The sequence below is a fragment of the Rhodamnia argentea genome, chromosome 4 (genome assembly GCF_020921035.1).
Source record: "Rhodamnia argentea isolate NSW1041297 chromosome 4, ASM2092103v1, whole genome shotgun sequence".
NCBI lineage: Eukaryota > Viridiplantae > Streptophyta > Magnoliopsida > Myrtales > Myrtaceae > Rhodamnia > Rhodamnia argentea.
This window is the reverse complement of record NC_063153.1, coordinates 19,237,593-19,262,397: the sequence shown is the minus strand read 5'-3', so window position 1 is coordinate 19,262,397 and position 24,805 is coordinate 19,237,593. Positions and strand designations below refer to the sequence as shown.

General features: G+C 40.8%; 3 protein-coding genes across 4 annotated transcripts; 2 read left to right on the top strand and 1 right to left on the bottom strand.

Moving 5' to 3' along the window:
* The first annotated feature begins 6,252 nt into the window (after positions 1–6,252).
* LOC115744479 (serine carboxypeptidase 24-like) lies at positions 6,253–12,539 on the top strand. The gene is made up of 8 exons (XM_030679695.2): positions 6,253–6,729; positions 9,239–9,346; positions 9,498–9,593; positions 9,696–9,788; positions 9,915–10,000; positions 10,109–10,500; positions 10,594–10,689; positions 12,004–12,539. Exons 1-8 carry the CDS (start codon positions 6,465–6,467, stop codon positions 12,251–12,253), a joined length of 1,386 nt encoding a protein of 461 aa, XP_030535555.1. The 5' UTR covers positions 6,253–6,464; the 3' UTR covers positions 12,254–12,539.
* Positions 12,540–14,625: 2,086 nt separating this feature from the next.
* LOC115744481 lies at positions 14,626–17,870 on the top strand. Of its 2 annotated transcripts, XM_048277649.1 has the most exons (5): positions 15,480–15,599; positions 16,136–16,214; positions 16,492–16,562; positions 16,654–17,113; positions 17,212–17,870. In XM_048277649.1, the coding sequence occupies exons 3-5, from the start codon at positions 16,504–16,506 to the stop codon at positions 17,404–17,406; spliced, it is 714 nt and encodes a 237-aa protein (XP_048133606.1). In that variant the 5' UTR covers positions 15,480–15,599; positions 16,136–16,214; positions 16,492–16,503; the 3' UTR covers positions 17,407–17,870. The 2 variants fall into 2 exon arrangements, with proteins under 2 accessions (XP_030535558.1, XP_048133606.1); XM_030679698.2 differs by lacking the exon at positions 16,136–16,214 and having other exon boundaries at positions 14,626–15,599.
* Positions 17,871–19,012: 1,142 nt separating this feature from the next.
* On the bottom strand, positions 19,013–24,152 carry LOC115744480. Its single transcript, XM_030679696.2, has 4 exons — positions 23,906–24,152; positions 23,109–23,545; positions 19,151–19,783; positions 19,013–19,115 (listed from the first exon to the last, which is right to left on the bottom strand). Exons 1-3 carry the CDS (start codon positions 24,003–24,005, stop codon positions 19,184–19,186), a joined length of 1,137 nt encoding a protein of 378 aa, XP_030535556.1. The 5' UTR covers positions 24,006–24,152; the 3' UTR covers positions 19,013–19,115; positions 19,151–19,183.
* Between the last annotated feature and the right edge of the window lie 653 nt (positions 24,153–24,805).

Sequence of the window (24,805 nt, the reverse complement as noted above, 5' to 3'; positions counted from 1 at the left end):
AATCAAGACAAACCAAAAATAGTTGTATTTTCTAGAAACAACATAATGGAGGCAATCAATCAATATAGATGTGCATGGCCCAATCAATAGTTTATGAGTCTTAACAATCCAATCTGCCACTCTATTGGATCATCCGTTGATATGGGCTAGCTTCAGATTCGAAAAATGCCTTAGAAGCTCAGAGGCCTCACTAATAAGAGCTCTCAATTCCCAACTGATATGTGCATTGCATGTTAGACTGTTTATGGTATCATAACGATCCGATTCCATTTCAAGAGAGTCTTCGGTTCAAGCACTGAAGTTCTTTACGGCTTCGATCGAGGCTTTCAATCAACTCCCAATTGTCGGTTACTTAGGAACGCAAAAGTCTTTGGGGAAGTTATCTGATCTGGATTCTCAAGACGCTAACAGAGATCCCATCACGTGTGGCCCGCCACGTTCGAGTAAGATTAATTCCCTCTGAGGAAACTGTTACGATGACCGTCCTAGCTCGAGGAACCCTGGAACGTCCAATGCCGCAAGAGGATCATGAGGTTTCATGCTTAGTTTTTGCATCCCATTATGCATTAATTACGGTTTGACTCTTGTTCGAGTAGACCCTTTTGGATATCTCATCTGTGGTTTTTTCAATTCGTGGACATAGTGTTGAGCTTGTCGTTTCCTTAGTTGGTGAAATATCAAGTAATGGACGGGACATTTCGTGGTTTATTATCGCCGGTTTCAAAGGATTTCGTTGACTAATTACACCAAAATATGATTAAAAAAAAAGAGGAATGATGCAATCATCAACTAAATTAAACACGAAGACCCCAATGTCCATGCGTTCGATTTGTCGCCATCCCGTTCGTCGACATGAATTATCAAAAGCTAAAACTTTTTTTTTTTAAACCCAAAACCTAAAGCTTTGACTAGATATTAAAATAATAGCAATTTAGCCCAGCATTTGAGGCTCTGTCTTTGACTTATTGGCATATAGAACTTTGATAATTAAGGAACTATAAGATATCATTATAAGATATGAGAAACTTTTCACTCATATCTATGAGTTAATCCGTGTCGATATCCTCCACCAAATGGAAAATTTTTGTTTTCATTGTTGTTATAGCTTATAGAGCTTTTCTAAGAGCAATCTAGGTCGGTTTCTATTTTAGGACCAATGGCCTTAGGGTAGAGAATGTCCATACGACCAACAATTTTAATTGGTTCAGCTGGATGGACAACAATGGTTTATGCCGTGTACTGTGGTGCCCAACCACTTCATATTCTAAGCTCTTTTCGTTGATGGTGGATGTGACAAGATCCTAAACAAACACTTAGCGCACATGGATCATCTTTCGCACTCAGCTCGTGTGACCTAAATCCAATCTTATGCATTAGATTTCGCGTGCTCCACAGGGAACTTATTAGATTTGTAGGCTTGCAATGCATTGAAACGTGCATGAATCAGACGCGATAAGAATCATCCGTAGAACCGGAGCGCTATAAAATATTATGAAGGTGCTTTCTCAATTTCGAGCCTATGATTACAAGGTTAATGGGCTTTTAAAATGTTCAGTCAAATCACTTAGGATGTGAATGATAATCATTCTCTTTCCGAGCTCTATTTCCGGCCGTAGATAGATTTTTCTATTTCTATTCCCTGGATGAGTTTCTGAATAGAGGCACATGTTTAATAATGACACAAAATTTCCGTTCCCGAAATAAAAATTCATTTGACAATAGCATAAAATTTCTACGGTTACCCGTTGCTAGACCTCGGTCGGGGATCAGTGGTCGGTGGATGGCAACCGACGACGGGGACGCGAGAGGGAGCGAGCAATGAGAAGAATTATTATTTATATTCCTGTTCACGAAATAGAAAAGTTCTACTTCTTATTTATGTTCCAAACCTATTTCCTAGCTAAATATTTATCTCAAAAATAGAAAAATGAAATTATTTTACCAAACGAATCTTCTATTTCACATCTGTTTTCGAAAATAGAAAAATAAAAGGACAAAAGCGCAAGTTAATTATCATTCGCGCCTTAACGTCTCGCTTTTATTTTGCGAAATACTCGTGGCGTTTGATGACATTGGGTGGCATGCCACCTTAGCTTCCACTTTGGTGTTATTTTCTTTGGGAAAAACCATAAGCTAACATCAATTGCAATCACGAAAGAGCCTATTTCTGAATTCAATCAATGCGTTGGAATAATGAAAAAAAAAAAAAAAGGTCTTGTCACCCCCGCCAATCGAAGCTACTGCTTGTAGTGTGTCCAAGACATGAAAGACCTTGGCCTGTCCCTTCTTTCATTAACTTTCCCGAGCGGTCGACGCTAATACTGTCTCCATAGTTCATCTGCTTGCGAGCGAAGAGAAGAAGCTTACGTGACAGTGGGCCACTCTACTGATGTGAGTCTCCCAAAGAGTGCTATAGTTTTCTTTGTTACGGCAGTAAAAATATGTGTTAACCTGCATTAATTTTATAAATTATGTAAGATCGAGATGTGTACTTCATTATAAAAAAGTACGTATCCTATTTCACAAAACGCGAAATACTCGGCCTATATTATAAATTATAAAGGAATACAACGTCTCAATAACGGTTACAATTTCTAAATATAGTTGTTACATGACATGTAACAACTATATGAGTAATGCCTGGATCTGTCAAAATGAGTCATAAACTCATTTCTTAACCCATATATAATGGGCTGAGTTGTTATAGGAGCTAGTTATATTCAATAAATAGATCATAAATATTTTTAAACATATTATGAATGTTAAATGAATTATAAATGAGTTTATAACATATACCTAACTCGCCTTCATAACTCTCTCTTTATTCTCTTTCGATCTCGCCCTCACTCGCTCGCTCACTTCGCTCTCTTGTCTCGGTTTGGATATAAATTTTTCTATCTTGTGTTAAATATAGATGTACGTTAGAAATTCATAAGTTCGGTTCGGGCATGAGACATCAAATTTGCATCGCATGAAAATAGACAAAACCTGATCAACCGAGTCTATTTTGGTTGGACTATTTTTTCGATTCGATCTGCCCGTATGATGTATTTGAACTAACCCCGAAGGAGAAAAATAAGTGAAGGGAAACGTAAAAGAAAAAAAGAATACTTTGATAGGAAGAGTCACATTTCTAATTTGCGACATTGAAACTCATCAAGATCGACGGTCTTGAACGAGGCAATTACCAAGGAGTTGCAAGGAGAATGATCTAACATCTTGCAAATAAAAAAATTCAAGGGATCATCGCAATGCACATGGAGTTTAATGTGCGCATCGAAACCCATGAGAAACAGTGGCTTTGCAGCCAAACAAAATCCCGGAAATCTTTGACGGACAGACACATCTCATTTGCCGACTCTTCTTGTTGACTTTTTGACCCGTTCTATTGGGTCAAACACATGACGTCATGTGCAATAATTTCAGTATTTCAACAGTGATTTATCCAGCGTAGGGTCATCGATGGATGCAAATGCCATCGGCATGCAGAATTCACGGGAGCAAAAATTATTTGGAACAAAAATTAAAAGGACAAAAAAGTCACCGGAAATCTCGAATTATACCTAATGTAATACATTTATCATAAATTTATTTTCCGAAAGACACAAAAAATTTCATACTTGTACTTGCGTGACACATTCACCCATCATTAAAAAAAATTTCTATATAAACGTCGGAAAGCGGACGGTGTTGACACGGCACGTGGCTTGAGTGAAATAAAAATGACGTTTTGAAGAATCATCCGACGGAACTTTAACGGAGGGTAAATATCTCACATAGGTGCAAGTTTGGAATTTTTTGTCACAATAAAAAATTTAAAGTAAATGTGTTGCAACAGACATAATTTATGATTTTGACATCATAAAAAAATTCAGGGTAAATATATCATTGTGGGTATAAATTAGAGTTTTTTTTTTTGTGAATTTTTTCCAAATTAAAAAGGAATTATTTTGTTGTAGAATTTGTAATTTCAGCCACTTTTGGTAGCCAAGATTTTTATGCACGTAATCTCTAATTTGTCATCAGCTAATCGCATCTTCGAGAGGCCGTGAATTGTGAAGGAGGCCGGATTTGGTGAACTAAATTAGTTTCAACGACTTCTTTTGGCGGGACGTAGATGGATCTGTCGCAGTAACTCTAGAAAGATGACCAAACCATTTTTAAAGTCTTGTGCCAAGTGTCACCATGTTTCTTGTAGATTAGCCTTCATAACACGTGATGTCAAGATTAGTATCACGCGAGGACCATTGCCGATTTACTGACCGAGAAGCGCATGCCAGGAAAGCGACGCGAATCCATCGAGCTAGACGCTCGATCTTTTCTCAGTGTCATTCTGAAATTTGCTTGATCGCTACTTTAAAGCCGAATCGAGCTCGGGGATCATTCTTCTGGGCCAGCTCTTCTTTTCCCTCCTCTCATAACAAGCCTATCCGAACCATCGGCTCCACCGACTCCTGACGATCCACACAGCCGTCCCCCCTTCACATGCATGTCGAAGAGCTCGCGGAATTCGTCCCTGGTTTTTATTCTAACTCGTAGACAAGATGAATGTCGCACCATAAAATGATAGAAAATCTCGGTCCTATTTTAAATCCTGACAGAAGAGAAAGGGACATTTTGGTGTTGGTATGTTGAGTATTCCATTTTTAATTAGTAGGTATCAAACTTCACTTTTGGTCTCGTGTACTCGCCAGATCAAAATCAATACCAAAGGCTGGTAGAGATCACAGGACCAGCAAGTCCGCATCTATTTATGAACCTCCTTTCCCCCCTCACCTAACAAGAAGTAAAGAACATGAAAGATTCTAAGGAGGAAGGACCACCAAATTCAGGGAAAAAAAGAAGAAGCATCTTTGCGACTTTGACCATCAATGAGGCAAGCCGAATTAGTAAGTATAACGTTAAGCTTCTCTAATCCCTCTTAAATAATCTATCTGTCATGAATGATTGAGTTTGGCTCAATCATTCAGAATGGTTCGGTGAGAACTTACCATAAACAAAAGAAAAGAAAATAAACCCACATTCAAAATGAATTTTCCTATTTAGGTAGCTTGTTTCAGATAGGAACAAAACCTGCCCTTGTTTCTTGATTAGTACCGTTTTGGCTTAAGACTGTATAAAACCCTAGGGGATCAGCTTCTTTATTCATTGCCCCCACATGTTCATAACTGGCTCTCTCTCTCTCTCTCACACACACACATCAATGGGAGTTGATGCATGCACGGTTGGCTCATTAGTTACGTATTTTCTTGGCTGGCACTGCGTGCGCGCCCATTTCGTCCGGGGGAAAGAATATGCAGAGAGAGAGAGAGAGAGAGAGAGAGAGAGAGATGCGTTGATTTAGAGAGAGTGGTTAAGTATTTGTTTGTTCATGGACCTCCATTACTTCTTCTCTGATCAACCACTTTTACTTTGGTTTATTCAGTTCATTCCGGGTGATAGATACAGAAGGGTTTTGTTTGAAGTGTTGCGCGATACCCTTTGTGCTGTGGTTGAGTAATGTCAAAACGAGATTAACATATGGTTTGTCAAAACCTGTTTGACTCGATTGATAAGCTAGTGTTAGTAAAATCCATGGGCTGAACATTTTTGTTTCGATTTAGTTTGTAAAGTGAGCGCGGTCTTCGCATATCTAGCGAGAGAGAGAGAGAGAGAGTGGTTGGATTAGCGTGTGCTGGCCAAAAAGAAAAGAAACTATACCAACAACATTCATATCTGTTCCTGATTTATGCAGCACAACTGATTTTGTTTGATGGTACAATGCCCAATCTTCAATCACATGCTTAACTATTCCAATGCCATAGTAAGCTCCAAACTCCAACACTTTTTAAATGTCTTGTGGAAGCACAAGTCAATGCCAGCCTCTTATCCTCAAGCCTAACCTTTTATGTATTATCGAAATAATTCATCAAGTTGAGAGAGAGAGAGAGAGAGAGAGAGAGAGAGAGAGAGAGAGAGAGAGAGAGAGAGAGAGAGAGAGAGAGAGAGAATTGCGTGCAGTGGAGCTAGTGTCTAGACCGCATCAAACCCCACGAGAAAGACGCAAGCTTTTTCGAATAATAAATATGCTGTGATCGGTTCTATTTACCACGCAACTCTGTGAGTTTATAATGTAGTTCCTCGTGTATTTGGGAATGCAGATTATGGGGGATGGCTAAGAAAGGAACAGGACTTTGAGGTCTGAGTTTGGGTAGGACCGAGGTGTACCCATTAAAAGCCCCCCCTCCCTCCTCAATCTCTCACTCTCTCTCTCTCTCTCTCCTTACACTGCCACAACACCACCCATATTATTGAGCCATCAATATCTTCTCTCTCTCTCTCTCTCTTCCAAAATGTAATATCAACCTTCCAGAAAGACACAGAAGCAGACAGTTTCTCTTCCTTTCTTTGTGCTCTCGCTCTGAGAACTGAGAAAAAGAAGCAGCAACTCTCTCTCTCTCTCCTTGTCTCTCTCTGAGGCTGCAATGGCAATCCGGAGCACGACCCCCCTCCTCTTCTGGTCTCTTCTCTTATCCTCGACAGTGACTGCTTTCACATTTGCCACAGCATTGCCGAGACAGCAAGAGATGGACAGAGTGTCGGCACTCCCCGGTCAGCCCCCGGCCGCATTCTCCCAATTCTCCGGGTACGTCACGGTGGACGAGGAGGAGGGTCGAGCTCTGTTCTATTGGTTGACCGAGGCCACTCTGTCTCCCGAGAAGAAGCCGCTCGTTCTCTGGCTCAATGGAGGTCAGTTCTTTCGCCATGTGTATAGTAAACAATTCTGGTGTTTGTTCTCACTAGGAACTTTAGCCATTAGCTTCTGACCTTAGCCTTCTTTCGCGAGTCAAAAGCAATGAAAGAAGCCTTGTTCTGCTAAATACGAGCAAAACGACACCAAAAGTTCACTTTGCCACCTTCTTCTCTTTTTGTCTGATTCCCAGTTTCCAAGGAAAAATTCAGTGGTCTCCATCCATTTACTTTTACCGTCTTTGCTTTATCTCTTTGGCTCTGTGAAAGAGTTTTCAAATCGACCAGAAACGAGCATTTGATCACTCCAACAACGAGCGTAAAGCAGACAGCTATGGTCGATCCCTCAATAAATATGCAACCTATTCACATTTCATCCCAACCGCACCTCCTCATCCTCGGCACGTGCCACCTCCTCTCTCTCTATATTCAAATTTTGGGTTTTCGTTTGGAAAGTTTCCAACTTTATAACAAAAGGGAAGAGTTATTAACACGTTATGCACGTAAGGACCCAAAAAACAGAGTCCCACGTAAGCTTTTCATTTCAATACGCATGCGATCTTATGCTTCTCAACCCTCCTGCTGTAAGAATCGCCTGTCCAGTACAAACGCGAAAGAAGCTTAAAAGGAATCCATCTTGTCGTCTCCATCAGGGAAAGCAAGAACCACTCGTGTCCACGTACAAATAAAAGCAGGGCCAAAAAAAAAGACATCGATAAAATAGACAAACCAGAGAAAACAATAAGAAAAAACCCCACATGGGTCCTCGCGATCACTCAACTGTCTGTATCTCTTTAGGGTTTTATTCCTCCCGCGGACTGATGTTTATTCCCCTCGGCAGCTAATGAAAAGCCTGCCCGAAAGTCCTTCGCCCCCTTTCTCGAGGGCTCTCAGTTGTAAGGAAGAAAGCAGACATCATATGACCCAACAAAAACTCGACTCCAAACAACCCAAAAAACAAAAACAAAAAAAGAGAGAAAGAAAGAAGCAAAAGAAAAAGAAAAAAGCCCACCTTTTTACAGTGTCCGAGCGACCATGTCATGAAATTTGTTTCCCCATGTTTCTGTACCTCCTAAAGCATGCGCATCCGGAGCAAATGATGACCGGTTTCCAAATGGGGCCAGTCAAAATTAAATTTTTCCAAGATGGATGAAGAGAGAAAAAGCAGAGAGACTGCTAAACTAGTTCTGAGCAGAGATAACTGTCATTGTTCTTGCTCCTCAACAGTAGAGGCCGGCGTGATCCATGAGCTTGGTAGGTGATGCATGGCAGATTTACATTTACTAAGGTGGGGGACATTGAATGCGGTTTGATCCCGAAGGGATGGGTCTTGTTGTTACGTAGTCGTCGTATTCAAACTCTTTTTTTTTTTGGTCGGATCGTATTCAAATTTGGAGGCTGTTTTCTTTTGGTTAAAACTACTGGTGGGAGCTGTCGTGGGTTGGTCCCTAATCATTTAAGGCAGTTGGTTTCTGCTGTGTGGTTTTTGACTTGGTTCATGTCGACTGAGGGGGCGACTCCAAAATTTCGCTCGAAGGAGATCTTTAGCGTGAATCAGCGACGAGCTCTGATTAGTTTACCACTGCTGTTTTTTTAGCTTACTTCTATGCAGGTGCTGTGCTTTATGTCAACACATTTGCTTTGGAAATTGTTTGGAAAGTTATAGATTACGATGACACAACACTGGTTAGAGTAGTTAATTAGCTTGCGTGAAGTTGGGAGCCTGGCTTGGTTTCCTCGTTCAGATTGACTCCTGGCTGCTTATGCTTGCCTCTAGACTAGCAATAACTTCATGGACTGTGGAATCTAGCCGGACTCCCTCGATTTACCGCTTTTATCGACCCAATCCATCTGTCGTCGTGATCATGAAACGGTGGTATCTTACTTAAAGATACGTTGAATTGTATTCTAGGGATGGTGCGTTATGTTATACTAAACTAGATTAAGTAGTTTTTCTGGTGTAGGGGTCATTTCTTTCTTTTGGCTCTTTAAAATAATATATTTGGGGGGTCCTAAGCAAGACATTAAACGGGTTGACCGGACCTAATCTCCCTTTTCTATGCATCGGGCAACTACCAAACCTAGATACTGAACCGCAGAGACAGCTGATGGCATCGAAGCCTAGGTTGGCGGAGGGATTAAGGTTGTGGTGCTAGAGTTCATAGTCCCCCTTCACGGATTTAGCCATGGTGTGGAACGGGGACTAGTTGACCACCATTGCTCGAGCTGCAACAACTCACGTTTGATTCGATTGTAGAGAGACCCACAAGTCTGTAGTTTCTGCTCCACTACATGAAATCGGACCACCATGTGTGGTTGGTGCATGCCGAAGTTGGTCCCCCGTTCATCACCTGCCTTTTGAAAAACATTGTACGCTTTAAAGAACAAAAGAAATTCATGAACTTTTGTGGCACCAGATGGATTCTACACTTTGATTGGTTTGATTCGACTGTCTCCTGGAAGTTCATGGCGAACGGCCTTTCGATCTTTGTGTGATCTGTGATTGCAGGACCGGGCTGCTCATCTGTCGCGTACGGAGCGTCCGAGGAAATCGGGCCGTTCCGGATCAACAGGACGGGTTCATCCCTCTACATGAACAAGTACTCGTGGAACAGAGGTACGAGGTATCCTCATGTTGCGATCCGACACTTGAAAATTCAAAACTTTTCTTTTCACAATGACATAGCGTTAGGACGAAGGAGAAGGTACGAGAAATACGTTGGCCTTATTCAGCAACACTAAAAATGACATCGTAACATGATCTGCAGAGGCAAATCTTCTCTTCCTTGAATCCCCAGCTGGAGTCGGTTTCTCCTATACAAATACCAGCTCCAATCTCAAAGATTCTGGGGACAAACGGACAGGTGATCACATAAATGTTTCAATGCTGCTATACTAAAACAAATCTTCACTGTTAGCTCTAAACATCAGAGACTAATTAAGAGTCGCCCCTTCTTGTGATGCAGCTCACGATGCTCTTGTTTTTCTGATAAGATGGATGTCCAGATTCCCTCAATACCAACATCGCGATTTTTACATCTCAGGGGAGAGCTATGCAGGTAATTAACTGGATCGCCCACGGCGAGCCTCACATTTCCTTATGGCATAATTCCCCTTTTTGACTGAAAACGTCACCGACCTGAAAATTTTATTTTTGCTTCTTATTCGGTTGGATTCGCGCTCAGGGCATTATGTTCCCCAGTTGGCAAAGATGATTCGTGACTACAACAAACAACATTCTTATGCCATCATTAATCTCAAAGGATTCATTGTGAGCTCCAGTTGACTCCCAAATCTCGAATCTATTTCCACATTTTAGGTTGCATCATTTTCTTGGAACTTGTCTCTAATTCGGACATACGTACTTAATACAATGCAGGTGGGAAATGCAGTGACCGATAACTACTACGACAGCTTAGGAACAGTTGCATATTGGTGGAGCCACTCCATGATCTCAGACGCCACCTACAAATCAATCCTCAACAACTGCAACTTCACATCTGACAACTCCTCCAAGCAATGTGATGATGCTGTGAACTATGCCATGAACCATGAGTTTGGCAGCATCGATCAGTACAGCATCTACACACCCTCTTGCCTGTCCTTGCCCAACAGTACCATCAGGGTCAAGAACACCCTCCTGCGACAGCGTGTCTCGGGTTACGACCCCTGTACAGAGAACTATGCCGAGAAGTATTATAACCGGCCGGACGTGCAAAAGGCCTTGCACGCGAACATCACGGGGATTCCTTACAAGTGGACTGCTTGCAGGTTGTTTATTCAATCTCTCTCGGTCATTCTAATGCTCTTCCATGTTAGTGAATATATCAGTGTTTTATGTTGCTTGTGTTGTGTTCTGAGTAGTGATGTTCTGATCAAGAATTGGAAGGATTCTCAAAATTCAATGCTACCAACATACAAGGAGTTAATTGCAGCCGGACTCAGGATCTGGGTGTTCAGGTAAATCTATTCTTCCTTTTATTCCCCTCGTTTTCGCTACAGAGACTTAAAGTTAGACATTTTTATTTCCATCATAAGCAATTGATAGCTGTTGTTGCTATGCATTTTGGCGGTACGTGGTTTCTAATTCACTGTAAGGGGCCCTCCAAAAATTAAGCCTGCTGCAATTTTCCGATAACACTTGTTGGACAACGACAGGAGCTATTTGACCCCAGCTAAAAACAGCAGCTTTGACCAGTCACTAATCATGCTGTGAGGCTGAGACAAGATTTGTAGAAAAGAAAATTCATCTGCATCTGTCTTTACCGACCCTTAACAACCAGCGACTTTTCATTTTTCTGTTGTACTTTCTGATTTCACCACAGATTCTTCCTGTTTCTAGGGGAATGAGTCTTGAAAAGCATAGATTTTCACTGCCTGTGTCCTTACGACATTTCATTTCAGCTTTTAGGAAAAAAGAGAACTTGTTCTTTTGTTTTGGCTTTTTGTTCACGTTGTCTCTTTCTTACCACAGTGTGCAATTGTGTGCATCAAATAAGAGTTCATATCACAATTCCTGAGCCTACACAAACATCTGGGAAGGAATTAAGATGAACCCCATCCAGGAGTTATTTTGATAGGCAATAATGTTCAGGAGCCTTCTTGTCCTTCCTGGTCCATGCAGTAAAAGGGTGATTGGATTGAGCATTCTCTTGATGTTGAGTTTCGAAATCAACCAGGAACCAAAAAAAAAAAAAAGACGGTTGTCGAAAGGTCAATATCAGACTTTCCTTGTCCTGATTGGACTGAAAACAGTCTCTTTAAATGATCTTTTGGGGGAGTTTTGGACCAGCCGGGGCTGAGTGGACAAATAACAGTCTTTAGAGGGTTCTTGATTGGTCTTAACTTTGGGTTGATGTTTGAACATAATTTTCCAATCACAGGCATTTATCTGATAGGTTTCTTCTGGAAAAAGGGCTGGAGTTTCTGCAGTGGTTTGCATTTTTCTCACCTTGCGTTCATGTCACCTGATTTTTCATAGTATATTTACCTAATCACTAGGCATAATCTGCGAAATGTGATACTGTGAAGCAACACCAAAATGATATTGATGTTGACATATCAAAGATCAAGATAAGTTTTGTCAAGTGGCATTCAAGAAGACCGTCCTTATACTTGTTCTGCGGTTGATATGATGGAGCCCGCTGATGGTAGGGAAGGAAAATCCAGACATCCATGTCACATGTGCTAATCACAGTCGCATAGAGTATAGACCAGTACACATTCTTGATAATTAACTCCTAGCTGAGTGACCATTTCTTTCGAACCGGGCAGCGGCGACACAGATTCGGTGGTTCCGGTGACAGCCACCAGATTCTCCCTCCGCCATCTGAATCTCACCACTAAAACTCGGTGGTACCCATGGTATTCTGGCAATCAGGTTGGAGGATGGACCGAGGTATATGATGGGCTAACTTTTGCAACGGTGAGAGGAGCTGGACATGAAGTGCCTCTGTTCCAACCGAAGAGGGCCTTCATTCTTTTCAAATCATTCTTGGCGGGAAAAGAACTGCCGAAGTCTTGACACGCCTTGCTGCAGGTTGAAAATAAGGGGAGATAGGGATTTGATTATTTGTTAGCTTCGATGGGAATCGGTGGAGCAATCCAAACAACTTGCCCCATACGAAGTAATAACAGGGGACGAAACGAGTAAAAGCTAGGGAAGCAAATGATTCATTTACATTGGTTTCTTTTGATTGTATGGATGAAAGTGTCTGAATTTGAAGGGGGAACTCTTACCAAAATTCTGGTAACATCATAAAGTAGGGTGTCGAATATCGATTCATTGCAAGGGGAATGTAATTCTTCAAGAAATGGTAATTGCATAGTGGTGTTCTCTGTTCTTTAGTCAACTGTTCTTCCTTCTCTCCTCAAAATTTAGATCTTGATTAGCTTGATATTCCTGTTGTGGCTTTGATCACTCTCAGCAAGTTTATCTTGAAACTAAGAGAAGCATCACTTCTCATTAGAAGTTAGTTTATGAAAGATGCTGGAATGAGAAAGAAAAGCACAAGAGACAACTTCTCAACTGTTGAGTCACAATGTTACAAAAGCTATGGCAACATTATAGCCTTCAATAGAGAGACTTAGTATGACATTTATATCACAGACCTAGATCTAAGATGAGCTAAGCACAGGTTACACAAGGAACGTTTGAATGGTGGACCAAAAATCGGTGAGGTACCATCAAAATTATATCAACCTAGTGATTAAGATGTATGCAGATGTTTCTGTTAATTTTCCAGGCATAACATCGGTTTATGTATGATAAGTCGCATTCTACATGTCGTGCATCCGCGACAGATCTTAACAGAAGCATGTCTAGCTCAGCAGACAAAACAGAGACTCAACAAGAGAAAGCCAGCAAGAGAAGTAGACTAACACTGCTTCATTCCGTCGCTGAGCTGATTTGAAAGTTAATACTTACAAACTCTGTCATTCATTTTCTGCCTTGAATGGTAATTCAAAGCTGTCCCTTTACCCAAGTGCAAATGTCAACTAATGTGGAAGGTAAGAAGGAAGTAAAATGAGTGATATATTTCACTAGGACTGTCAAAAAGGCAGAGTCACATTCAGACACAGGACACAAGCGCAGTGCATAAGAATGAAGAGGAAGGTCTCTCTCTCTCTCTCTCTCTCTCCCCCCTTTGATTTTTTGGCAAACAGAACAATCAAGAACCTGCATTCTAGTGTTCTCCAAAAGAAACCAAAACTTGAAAATGCAGGCCTTTGGCTCTCAACTAAATGCCTGTTCCCCAGAATTCCCTCCTCAATCTTCTGCTTGCCTACTACATTCTCCGGGAAAAATATTGCAGATTACATTCCCCAGCATAATTTAGAGTTAAAATGCATCGGGTCACTTCATAATGTAATTGATTCTGTCTCCTACATCGATAACAGATTTTACTGTAACACGAGACATGAAGGCGATACCTAGCCTAATCGTTTCAGGCTTATTCTCATACTGTTTCAGGCTTCATTTTTGCGAGAACGCTTTATCTACTATGAAATGCTGCATATAGTGTCATCTCCTTTTTCCAAGTAGTCGTCATTGCCCTAGTATCCATGTCTTCCTGTTCCACTTTATCTTTTGGTATTTCTCAGGTCATCCACAACTTAGCTAGATTTAAGGGGCCGGCTAGTTTTGTGGGACATGTTGTTTTTTCAACCATCTTCATTTTTTTTTTTTTTTGGTCTAAACAACCATCTTCATTGAAAAAGCAGAAAGTAACCATAACCTTCATAGTACGTACGACTCCAAAAAAAAAAAAAAAGAAGAAGCATGAGCTTCATTCATGTTTCAACTGTGCAAGACTTTGTACATGTTGCAGCACAGTGCTTGAAAACCAACCACAACCACAACCACAACCACAACCACAAAATTTAGGCATGTGATTCAGGTAAGGATGATAGCATTGAGGTCAAACGATTTGCAGATGAGAAGCCCAAAGTTTTGCAGCATCTTTCTCATCACAGCTCAGCTCACGGTTCATGGTCATATGAGAAAAAAAAAAATGGAAGAAAGCTAAAAAGAAGTTTCTTTTTTTTCTTTTGGAGCTGGCTTGTAGCAAACCTACAAATTAGGTGCTCGCTGGGGGCTACTGCTAGATTTGGAAGGAGAAGAATAAACCAGAAATGGAAATTGAAGCGTCTTTAAGGCCAAAGAGAAACGTATTAGGGGTAAAATGGTGAATTCACATGAAATTGACCTTGCAGGTGGGAGAGGTTATAATAATGCGAACAGACAAAAGCAAGCGAGCAGGCATCTTTCTCGATTCCTCCTTTATGCGAATTTCCTTTTCCATGGGAAAAAATGAAAAAGAAAACCTTCCACAAGAGCATGACCCATGAAAGCTCTAGTCCTAGAAATGAGGTGTAATAACAGCTGCAACAACACATCAGCAGCAGAGAAAACAGGCAACTTCCCATTTTTATCTCTCTCCCTGCCTTTTTCTGCCTCTGCTTTCTGTGCCTGTCCCTCTCTGTGAACTCTCTCTCTCTCTCTCTCTCTCTCTGAAAAAATTAAATGCAAAGACGCGTACGCCCAACAGGGAAGAAGAAGCATAGAAACTCCACAAACCCAACAAAGCTTTTTCATTCCATCCCTAAACGAAATAGAAAACAGAGAAAGAAGAGTCAACCGCCCAACTTTCCCAACCCTTCTCTTTTCTTCAATGGCCCAGCTCAGCTGGACCAAAACTGCAAGGTAAAACAAAAAAGAAAGCAAAGGAAATTTGCGGAGAGAGAGAGAGAGAGAGAGAGAGAGGTAAAGAAGAAAGAGAAGAGGTGCCTTCAGATGTCCTCCAACCCAACCCACCTCTTCTCCAATAAAAACAATGTTGGGTCACATATGCCCTTCTGCAACCCCCCAAAAAATCCCATCTTCATCACTACTGTCTCAACCTCAGCTCTCTCTCTCTCTCTCTCTCTCTCTCCCTCCCTCCCTCCCTCACTCAAAAGAAATACCCATTTTTATTTTTCCCCCATCTCTTTCCTTTTCCACACAACCGAATTATGTGGGCTTTATTGGGTTTCTTGTCTTGGTCAGAGTTTCACAGAGAAAACAGGGAAGGCGAGAACCTTTTCATTTTCCCCTTCCCCTCTCTCTCTCTTTCTTGTTTCTCTCCCTCTTTATTGTTTTGTCCTCCTACCCTCTGTCTCTCTTTCCTTCATTATTTCAATCGCACCCATCTCTGTGGCCTCTCTTTTCAACTTTGTTTGCTACCTTTCGTTGCCTCTGTTCTTGACCTAAGATGAAGAAGATGAAAGGGGTAGCTGTTATGGAGTCTTCTCCATATGCTGCTCCTGAAGATCCAAGAATCAGGTACAAGCACCAGAGTCTCATGCAGGACTACCAAGATCTGGAAAAGGTAAAACTTTTACATGTGGGTATTCGTAAAAATATCACCTTTTGCTTAGTTTATGTCATTTCGGTGTTCGTGTGGCATGGATCTAGGTTTTCTTCATGTTTTCTATCGATAATTGTCTAATATTCCCTGTTCCGTAGTTGTTTCGTTGCTGATCTTTTGATATATGCTAGAGATAGTGATGATTACTAGTTTGGTTAATTGGAATTGATGGTTTTGGATCGGTGTATGATTTGTGGCTCTTCATGGTTGTGTTTGTTTGCCTTATTTTTAGCTGCAGGATGATTAAAAAATTTCCCTTTTGTGGAGAATAATCGTACCTTGTGAATTTTCTCTGTTGAACTCATTTTGAGTTTTATCAATTGCTTCCTGAGAAATTTTTCTGATTTGCTAGGAGATCACAAGAGGAGAGAGATGGCTTAATGGAATTGTAGATTTTTATGGTTGATAGAGTTTTTTTTTCCCCCTTTAATTTTGCCTATGGCTAAGGAATTTTATCCCTTAAAAACTAATTATTGCAGCATCCTCTTTTATTTCAGTGGTTTAATTCTGGTCTGGCAGTCTGAGAAAAGGAAGAAAAATTAGATATCTTGAAGGTTTTCTTCTGCATTCGAACGAGTAAGATGAAACTCATGTGCTTGATTTGGCTCTATGATTATATTAGTCAGCTTCACGAGCTGACGGGCTGCGATTTATAGTAGTTTTAATATATTTTACGTCACAAGATAGTCTACTCATCGAAATTGTTGCCCTGTCTTCTGCTGTAACTTAACTGCTTTTTCTGCAAGTTCTTGATTTCGTTGCATATATGGGCTCACTGCTGTAACTTAACTACTTTTTCTGCAAGTTCTTGATTTAGTTGCATATATGGGCTCATGCCAATACTATTTTTTAGGAGACGAATGCCATGAAAAAGAAGATGGAAATGCTGAAACAGCACAAATTTACACTGTTAGCTGAAGTCCAGTATGGTTTCTTACATCCTTGGCCCTTGGGCGTACATTAATAGTCATCAAGTGGATTAGAAGCATGAGCTATTTGTGATTTTTATTGACAGATTCTTAAGACGACGATGCAAGTACTTAATGGAGAACCAGCTCGCATCTCCGCAACAGCCACATAGTCGAGCGAAACGTAAAAATATAGAAGTGAAGAGTGATAACCTCGCAAAGGCTAGGAGTAGAGCGGTAAAGGCGTCTGCTCAAGGAAAATCTGCTTCAGCTCTCGATCTAAATAAAAAGGGGAAAGTCAGGAATGGAAGGAAAGCAGCCTTGCAAAATCCCATGCCTCTTTTAAATGCAAAAGAGGAGAGAACCATTGTTGGGAGGGAAGCTGCGTATCACCACTCTGCACGAAGTTTGGACTTGAACGAGAGGGATTTTATTGCTAGTGGGCGGGAAGTTGCCATCCAAACTCCCACCCCGGTTTCCGATATGCATCATAAGGAGAGGCTTCGTGCAGGAAGAGAAGTTACCAAGAGAAACCCTACTCCTGTCTTTGATTTAAACCAGATCTCGGTAATCAACATTTACTAGGATGAGTTTTTTCATCTTTCATATCTCTGTGTCAGCTGTATGTATGATAATAGATCAATTCTTGCCACCTTGTGTTGCAGACAGAGGAGTTGCAGATCAATGACCAGCAGCCAAGAAGTGAAGAAGTAAATAGAAGTTTAGGTACAGGCGAAGGCGAGGAGCTCAATAACGATGTGAAGTTATCAAGTTTGAGGAGTAAGAATACTGCCAACGGGCTTAGCAAGGTAGGGAAGAGGAAGATCTCGTGGCAAGATCAGGTGGCTTTAAGAGTTTGAGGTTACTTTTACATATTCGTCGAGCTGGGATTGTTGCTTGCTGGGGCTTGAGAATAACCCCATATGTGCCTTGATGTTCACTTTTGCCTGCTTTTTTGTCAACAACAATCAGGTTATGCAGTAGCATAGTTGCATGATACATGTCTAGGGATAGAATCAAGTAGCAAGGTAAATGAAAAATCTATACTGAACCTATGTTAGTTTTCTTCAGGACAGTGAAAAGTCACTGCACACGATCTTCTACTCCTTGAATTGCTGTATGTGGTGAGGTAATATAACCCTGCAGTCTTGCATTAACAGCTTTAGGAGCATAAAGTGGGAATCATCTTTACAGGGACTATAACTGAACTTTCGGTGCTTGTGTGAATCGCTATACTATAACTCTCACGGGAATGAGATAAATCATGTGATATCTATTCTCAAGAATACTACTTTTGCATGATGTTCATATCTATGGATCTTTGCATCCTGCTGATTGTATTAACTTTTTGGTTCGGTATGATTCAATTAGCATGAATCATCGTAGTTGGAAATCACTGAGTTAAAATGGAGAAACGATCAGGTAAGTTGTACCAATGACTTGACCTGCCAGAGAATTTTGCTTGGTATGCTATCGAGTACAGTAGGAATTGTACGATATAGAGTCTTCCGAGTCTTCGCTAAATTCGCCAATGCATTGCATTCGGTTTGAAGTGGGTTGGGAACATCATACATGGCAAAGAAGACAGCCATGGAGGACCTAATCAATTTCAGTACGGTGTGTCACGTACGGGCTTTGCACTAGGATGCTAATGAGCGCTCCTAGCTTATGCTGATTGAACAGCAGCAGGGGAAAAGAGCTCGAGTTCTGTGGTCTCTGAGACAACAGAATCCACGATCAAACTGGAGAGGGTGTTCGTTCGTCGTCGAGGGGAGGAATCATGGCTGTTGTGAGGTACGGACTGACGAGAGTGCTCCACAACCCACACCGTCGTCCGACTCCCTGGCATCAACAAATTCCTAGAACGTTTTGCAAAGTACGTCTTCGTGTCTCTTGCTGACTCTGGAATTCAGCAAAGAGTTACCGTAGACCTTGGCAAACTCCCAAGCTCACCGGCTTGTTCTTTTGCGAAATTGGAAGAAAGTTTCAATGACGGACATCTAAATCGTAGTGGTGGTGTTCAGGATTTGTTTCGTTGGGCTTGAAGTGGGTTGGGAACATCATACAGAATCATGAGCATGCGCATCTCTACTTGCTCTTGTACAAATTAACCGTTCTTGATTCTCATCTTTTCTCTTGTTCTTCAGGGGTTGTACGATAGGAAAGGAAGCTGCAAACTCCTATAGACTAAGCAGCTTTTACTAGCATAGATAACCATAAAATACTTGGATATCTGTTTCATACTTGTTTCATTTTTTTCACAAAAGTGGACAAAAACGAAAACTATCAAGACCATGCTTTCACCTTTGAACCTTCAATCTGTATATTGTATCTTACAGCTGAGGATCGATAATTTCAATGCGAATATGAGGTTATCTGCTAAATATTTCGATCAAAGGGATATCCTGTAAAACCGTCAGTTCTTCAGTAATAGAGATATGCACGGGAAGGCAGCGCCAGAGACTGTGACCCCCGTTACCTACCTGTGAAGAAAATTCGTTGCCCATATCCGGCCATGCCCCAGGGGCAAGGAATCATTCCCCACCACAGACGAGAGAGAGACAGAGACAGAGAGAGACAGAGAGGGTGGTGAAGAGAGGAGCAACAGATATGTCTGCAGAAACAACATCAAAGTCTCTAAATGTTAATCAGCTTCCAATCACGCCAGTTGCCTCTTTTAGCTCCTGTGTCCTTTTCAGGATCTTCCGCAGCAGCATATGCGGTGGTGACATTTTGTTCCGTGTCGGAGGTGGCAGATGCTCTGGACACGGCAGCACAGCCAGCTTCATCAGCTTGACCCAGTTCTCGTAGACGACCAATGTGCTTTTTCCCCTTTTTATGACTCTCCATGACTGTCTTGGCGAAAGCACCAATTTGGCACATCTCACACCAAAATTGGAAATTCTTGTTCTTTCTCGGACCTTCAGTATTCTCCAATTTCTGTGCCATTTTCGGCATGCTAAGCTTCTTCAAATCCTCAAGCTCTTGGATTACTTGCGATTCAGTGTTCCCTTCCTTGCCAATCTTCTGAGCTAAAGAAGCTTCTTTCATCCAGTGCTTCTTCCCTTCGAGATGTTCTTTCAAACCTTTCTCGCTCGTAGCACTGACCTGGCAAAGTGCACACGTCCACTCCTCCTTGTTCTTCTTCTTTCGACTAAATGTGGACAATTCACCTGCAACAGCCGGAGATGTTGAAGCTTTTCTTTTGGCTCTGGAGAGATTTGGATCCGGTCTAGGCTGCAAGAAAGCACTCTGAAATGCCGTCATTAAACTCTCTTCCATTTAAAAAGGACTAAGTCGGTGAGCTTGAGAGCGCAAGCAACATATTGACTAATCTAAGTTTGTCTCAGAGAATCAACCGTTTGCAGGCCTTGAGGAGATTCTGCTCTCATCGCCATAACATGATTGAACAACAAAGATATTGGCATCAATGTAGTCAAAAGCAGTTGATAACTGACTTGCTATGCTACAGTGAGGTGAAGCCAGAAAATTTCATCAGAACATGCTTCTATCCATGCTTGCAAATTTCCTTGAGTGCACCTCGTCTGCAGACTCCAGTTCGATGCAAATTAATTACATGTACGCCTAAACTCAACTAAGTTACAGAATTGCATGTCCTCAATCCATTTGCAGAGATTTCAGAAATTCTATAAAAACCTACAGGAATGACAAACTATTCTAGATATAGTTTTGATGTCGCCTAAAAACAAATGAGTAGAAAAGGCTGAAACTCAAAAGTCAAATCAAAACTAAGACGACCAGTGTCTACCTTATTGTTTTCAGTTCTTGATCAAACAACTGATCAAAATTCTTGGCACAGTTAATGTCTACTCCGTGCTATTTTCTTGAACGACCTCAGGTGCCATTGAGACTAAAGCAACCACAAGTTTTATCAAATCTAATTTCTTAGTCATGAACTTCTACTGACTTCATTTACCTTTAAGGCCCTCAGTTGCCATCTTGCCACGGAAACTAAATAAACATCGGTTTTACAAATCAAATTCTCTATCCACGAAATTCTACCTCAAACTTCATTAGTTTTTCTAGCTGTACCTCTTGACTTGAATCAAAGTGAGAGTAAAAGAATAAAAACCTTGTCATGGGAGCGAATTTTAAAATCAAGAAGTCCTCAACAGGCTTAGCTTTCCAGCATGAAGAAGAATATTCTAGAGATAAAGATCAGAGGGAGAAGAAGCATGTAGTTAGAGCTAAGAAGCATTTGAATTTTTTCGCCTTCGTGTGGTGAGGACCAAAGAAGGGTAACCCTTACCAAAGAAATTCTACAGAGTGAAGAGGGGAACTTGGGAAGAATGGAAAGAAGATTTCCACTTCTGTTCTCGCCCCCCTCAAATACAAGGACATTGACTTGTGCCTAAGATGACACAGGGAGGTGAAGCCTATAAGTTCAAGTGAGAACTTGGTTACCATCCGTGTTTGAATATTTCAGTACGTGTGGACCTTCTATTCACTAAAGCTATTCAATTCATTTCAAGGACTTGTGACTATTTATAAGCAAGCCTATGTTTAACTTTAAACCATGGAGATACACTCAAGCATATTTCCACAAATTTATGCAGTTGGAAACATAACAGGTCTCTGGTGTTGCACAGAGATGTGCAGTAATTACCAGAAATCTGATGAATTCCTAATCAAAACACGCTTCCACTAACCACGAAAATTATCATACAAGCTTGTCTGCACAAAAAGTATAATAGACACAATAATAATTCAAGGCCTAGATAAACATGTGCTAGCTAATCTTCAAAGAAAACCAGACATCAAAATCACTACCTTATAATTGACAAAGCTATTATCCATGATAAAAGACATGAATTCTCCAGCAGTGTACTAGCATATAACTAGTTGTGATCCTGACAGAATGTCTGTAATTTCGAGTTCAGACCATTTGTGTTTTCTATGTAGAAATGCATCATATGTCATTCCTATGTACTTCCCCACCCATTTCAGAGAAGATAGATTTTCCCCAAAAACCTTCTCTACTCAATCGGGCTTAGATTTTTTTTTTTTTAAAATCAGGCATAGATTATGATTTTTTTCAGGTGATAGGCTACCATCCCAAGCATACGTTAAGAAGGCAACATTATGCCTAGACAGTCTTCATAAAGACAGAGAGATGGAAATCATTACCTAAGATGCGAGCGGTTCTGTAAACGATACCATGATATTAGTTATCTATATACACTCCCTAGTGTTGGTAAAAAAATTTACAGAGAAAAAGGCAGGAGCTACGATAACTTTATGCAGCAGTAATCGTATTTAATTCTCATCGATGGAGCTGATTGAGTAAGACATATCAATTGAAAGCAGTACCAAACAGTCATTGATGACAGAAATTGATGTTTAGCACAGCATCAAAAGCATATTGATGTTTGGCATGAGACACTTTATGCAGGAAAATGCAAAGATTGAATAAACGTGGAATTTCTTTTCGAATATTCGAAAGGGTGTAGTAGGTCTCATTAAATCCATCTAGAACTAATTATATTGTTGATAAAACTAGGCTCAGAACTCCTGTTTGAAATTATCTACCCAAGAAATAGGTGGGTCTTAATCAGCCATAATGATATCAATTGCAATGTGTCTCATAACAAACAGAAATACGATTTCAAAGGCATGCGAAACATCAATTGCCATTACCTTGTTAGTAATGAAACGCTGGAATACAACTTTCAGCAAATAATATGACTCAAGCTACTCCATCAAAGAAAGTTCAGAGATGGCACTTGTGCAAAGCAATTTTCTTGGATTCTACTTTGTGTGATAATTTTTATCAACCTAGCACTATGAAGTGTGTGATGGACAGATAACATAATGGGATGTCCATGTGAGTTATTCAAATAGTTATCCAGTGATTTCCCTTAGTTTGGAAGAAGACTCTCCTAACTACATATATTGCTCTCTTACCATGTTTTGCATCAATATTATCTAATTATATAGACAAAAACAACACAGCATAGCGTCTTTTCTCTTTTAACAGTTGACGGCCGCTACCCCCTATCCAGTTTAAGGTGTCACGGAATACTGAAAGATGCTGCAAAATGTCAGGCCTGGATATCATAATGTAGTTAAGAAAATCTTGTACGAATTTCTCTTCCCTCTTTTTCTTCCCATTTTTATTGGAGAAAGAGAATCAATAATTACAAGTATCCCCATAAATAGTTTATTATGCAACCAGCACAAAGGACTTTCATGAAACAACTATTGTAATGTCAATCTCAAGAATATGCATAGCACTCCCACTAAAACCAGCAGTAGCAATGTCTGATGCTCTCATATTCTCACATCAAAGATAATTTCAGAAGCTTCCTCCACATCTAATTTGAGATAAGAATAGCATAAAGTGCTCTCAAAATCACCTGTACCTGGAAACGCTCACCTAAGCAAGATTATATGAAAAAGCAAAGACATATAAAGTCCCTCAAAGTTGAGATAAGAATAGCATAAAGTGCTCTCAAAATCACCTGTACCTGGAAACGCTCACTTAAGCAAGATTATATGAAAAGGCAAAGATATATAAAGTCCCTCAAAGTTGAGAACTTACCAGCATTATCAGTCTATCCTTACTAAGTTCGGGCTTAATCTCAGTTCGTGTAGCTTCCAGAGACCGAATCAATGGCAATGGTGGCACATCAACTGCATTACGACCAGCATATGCCAGGTGATCCTCCATGACGCGGCTTTCAAGCCCGTGCAAAGCAGGATGTCCTCGATTAAACCCGAACCACATTGCCGATTTCCCGTCGAAAGGTAATCCATCGCCGGCGCGACGCAGCACCATTTGTTGCTCCAGCATCAAGTCCCTCCTCACCTCATCTTCGAGCATCTGCCGCCGAGCAACTTCCGAGGCAATAATCTCCTCCCGTATTTTCTGCTTCTCAATCTCCCTCTGGATAGTTTCCCGAACTAGATAAGGGTCCCGCATTGCCTCCAATTCGCTGGTCAAGTAGGGTCTTATATTGCGAGTCCCAGGAAAATCAACTGGAGTCGCATCATCAGAGCAAAAACTTCAGCGACAGAACCAAAGATCAGAACTTTCTTGTCTATTCCAGTGATAATAAAGGGCATGCATGAATAACAATCCCCGAGAGCCGGAAACAAAGGAATTCGACCGCAAAAAAACAATCTTTTCCAGCAATCCGCTTTTGCATCAAAGAGGGTTTAAAGTCGACGCCCACACAAAAGAATCAGCAGAGCGGAAACCAACGAAGCAATCTCACACAAGAAAACCGAAACACAGTCAGAAAAACAAACAAAAAAAAAACTAAACTTAGGCCTACTCAAACTCAAAAACGTGAACGAACTCAACACAAACGAGAAAAGGCCAAAAAAAAAGCGTACCTCGCCATGCTCGGTCGGAGAAGAAACCGCTATCAGAGGAATGAGGGAGTGCGGGCTGAGGCCTGGAAGTGGAAGCACCAGCTCGGTACTTGAACTCCATGGAAAGATTTCGAGAAACCCAAGATTTGATTTGAAAAAAAAAAATCTGAGAGATTGTGCACGAATGCCGGAGAGAAGGGAATCAACGAAATAAAATGGTGGGCTTTCCGAATCTCATTAATGTTGGGGGATTACTTACTTTCTTGTTTATCGGCTTAGCTTGTCGGCGCACGCTCCGTTAATTGTGACATGACAACATTAGGGAAGCCGAAACATCGCAATTTACTTTCTTTTCTTTTTCTTCGTCACGGCTAGTTTCGAAATTGCCTGGCGGCCCATGAAGGGAAAGAGAGAAAAAAAAAGGTTGAGAAAATTGGATGAAGAAAAAGAATGAAGTCATATACTTGTAAGAGAAAACATGTGACACATCTACCGTATAGCCACATGATTTCCCTTTTATCTCGATTCAACCGTTCCGTAATACTACACTAATGACGCACTTTAACAGACATAAACATTCTGAAAATTTTCCATAAAGATATGAACACGAATTTTTTTTGTCTTGAAACTTATGAAATCAGATTCGATATTTTTTTTGACAGGAAATCGATCCGATATATTATTTTGGAAAGGATCAAGAGCTATCGAACAAGATTGACGTGAAGAATCTAACGTGCAATTATCGCACTTCAATGGAATGATCGGGCTTGTGGCATGAGAATTACTAGGACTCTAATCGGGTCGCATAGAACTAGTATTGTAATGACAGCTTTTAACTTGAGGTGAATATGTTTCGCTACTAATTTGGGATTATTGACGTCATATGGACATCAGATTTTTAGCTGGAAAAAAAGAATAGGA

Bases quoted from the DNA above. Each gene is read 5' to 3' on its own strand.
- LOC115744481 (XM_030679698.2), top strand. From the start codon at position 15,483: ATGAAGAAGATGAAAGGGGTAGCTGTTATGGAGTCTTCTCCATATGCT. The intron at 15,600-16,491 runs GTAAAACTTTTA...ACTATTTTTTAG, and splicing joins ACTACCAAGATCTGGAAAAG to GAGACGAATGCCATGAAAAA. The intron at 17,114-17,211 runs GTAATCAACATT...CTTGTGTTGCAG, and splicing joins TTGATTTAAACCAGATCTCG to ACAGAGGAGTTGCAGATCAA.
- LOC115744479 (XM_030679695.2), top strand. From the start codon at position 6,465: ATGGCAATCCGGAGCACGACCCCCCTCCTCTTCTGGTCTCTTCTCTTA. The intron at 9,789-9,914 runs GTAATTAACTGG...ATTCGCGCTCAG, and splicing joins CTCAGGGGAGAGCTATGCAG to GGCATTATGTTCCCCAGTTG. The intron at 10,690-12,003 runs GTAAATCTATTC...CGAACCGGGCAG, and splicing joins CTCAGGATCTGGGTGTTCAG to CGGCGACACAGATTCGGTGG.
- LOC115744480 (XM_030679696.2), bottom strand. From the start codon at position 24,005: ATGGAGTTCAAGTACCGAGCTGGTGCTTCCACTTCCAGGCCTCAGCCC. The intron at 23,546-23,905 runs GTACGCTTTTTT...ATGCGACTCCAG, and splicing joins CTCCGACCGAGCATGGCGAG to TTGATTTTCCTGGGACTCGC. The intron at 19,784-23,108 runs GTAAGTTCTCAA...GCTTTCTTGCAG, and splicing joins AGGATAGACTGATAATGCTG to CCTAGACCGGATCCAAATCT.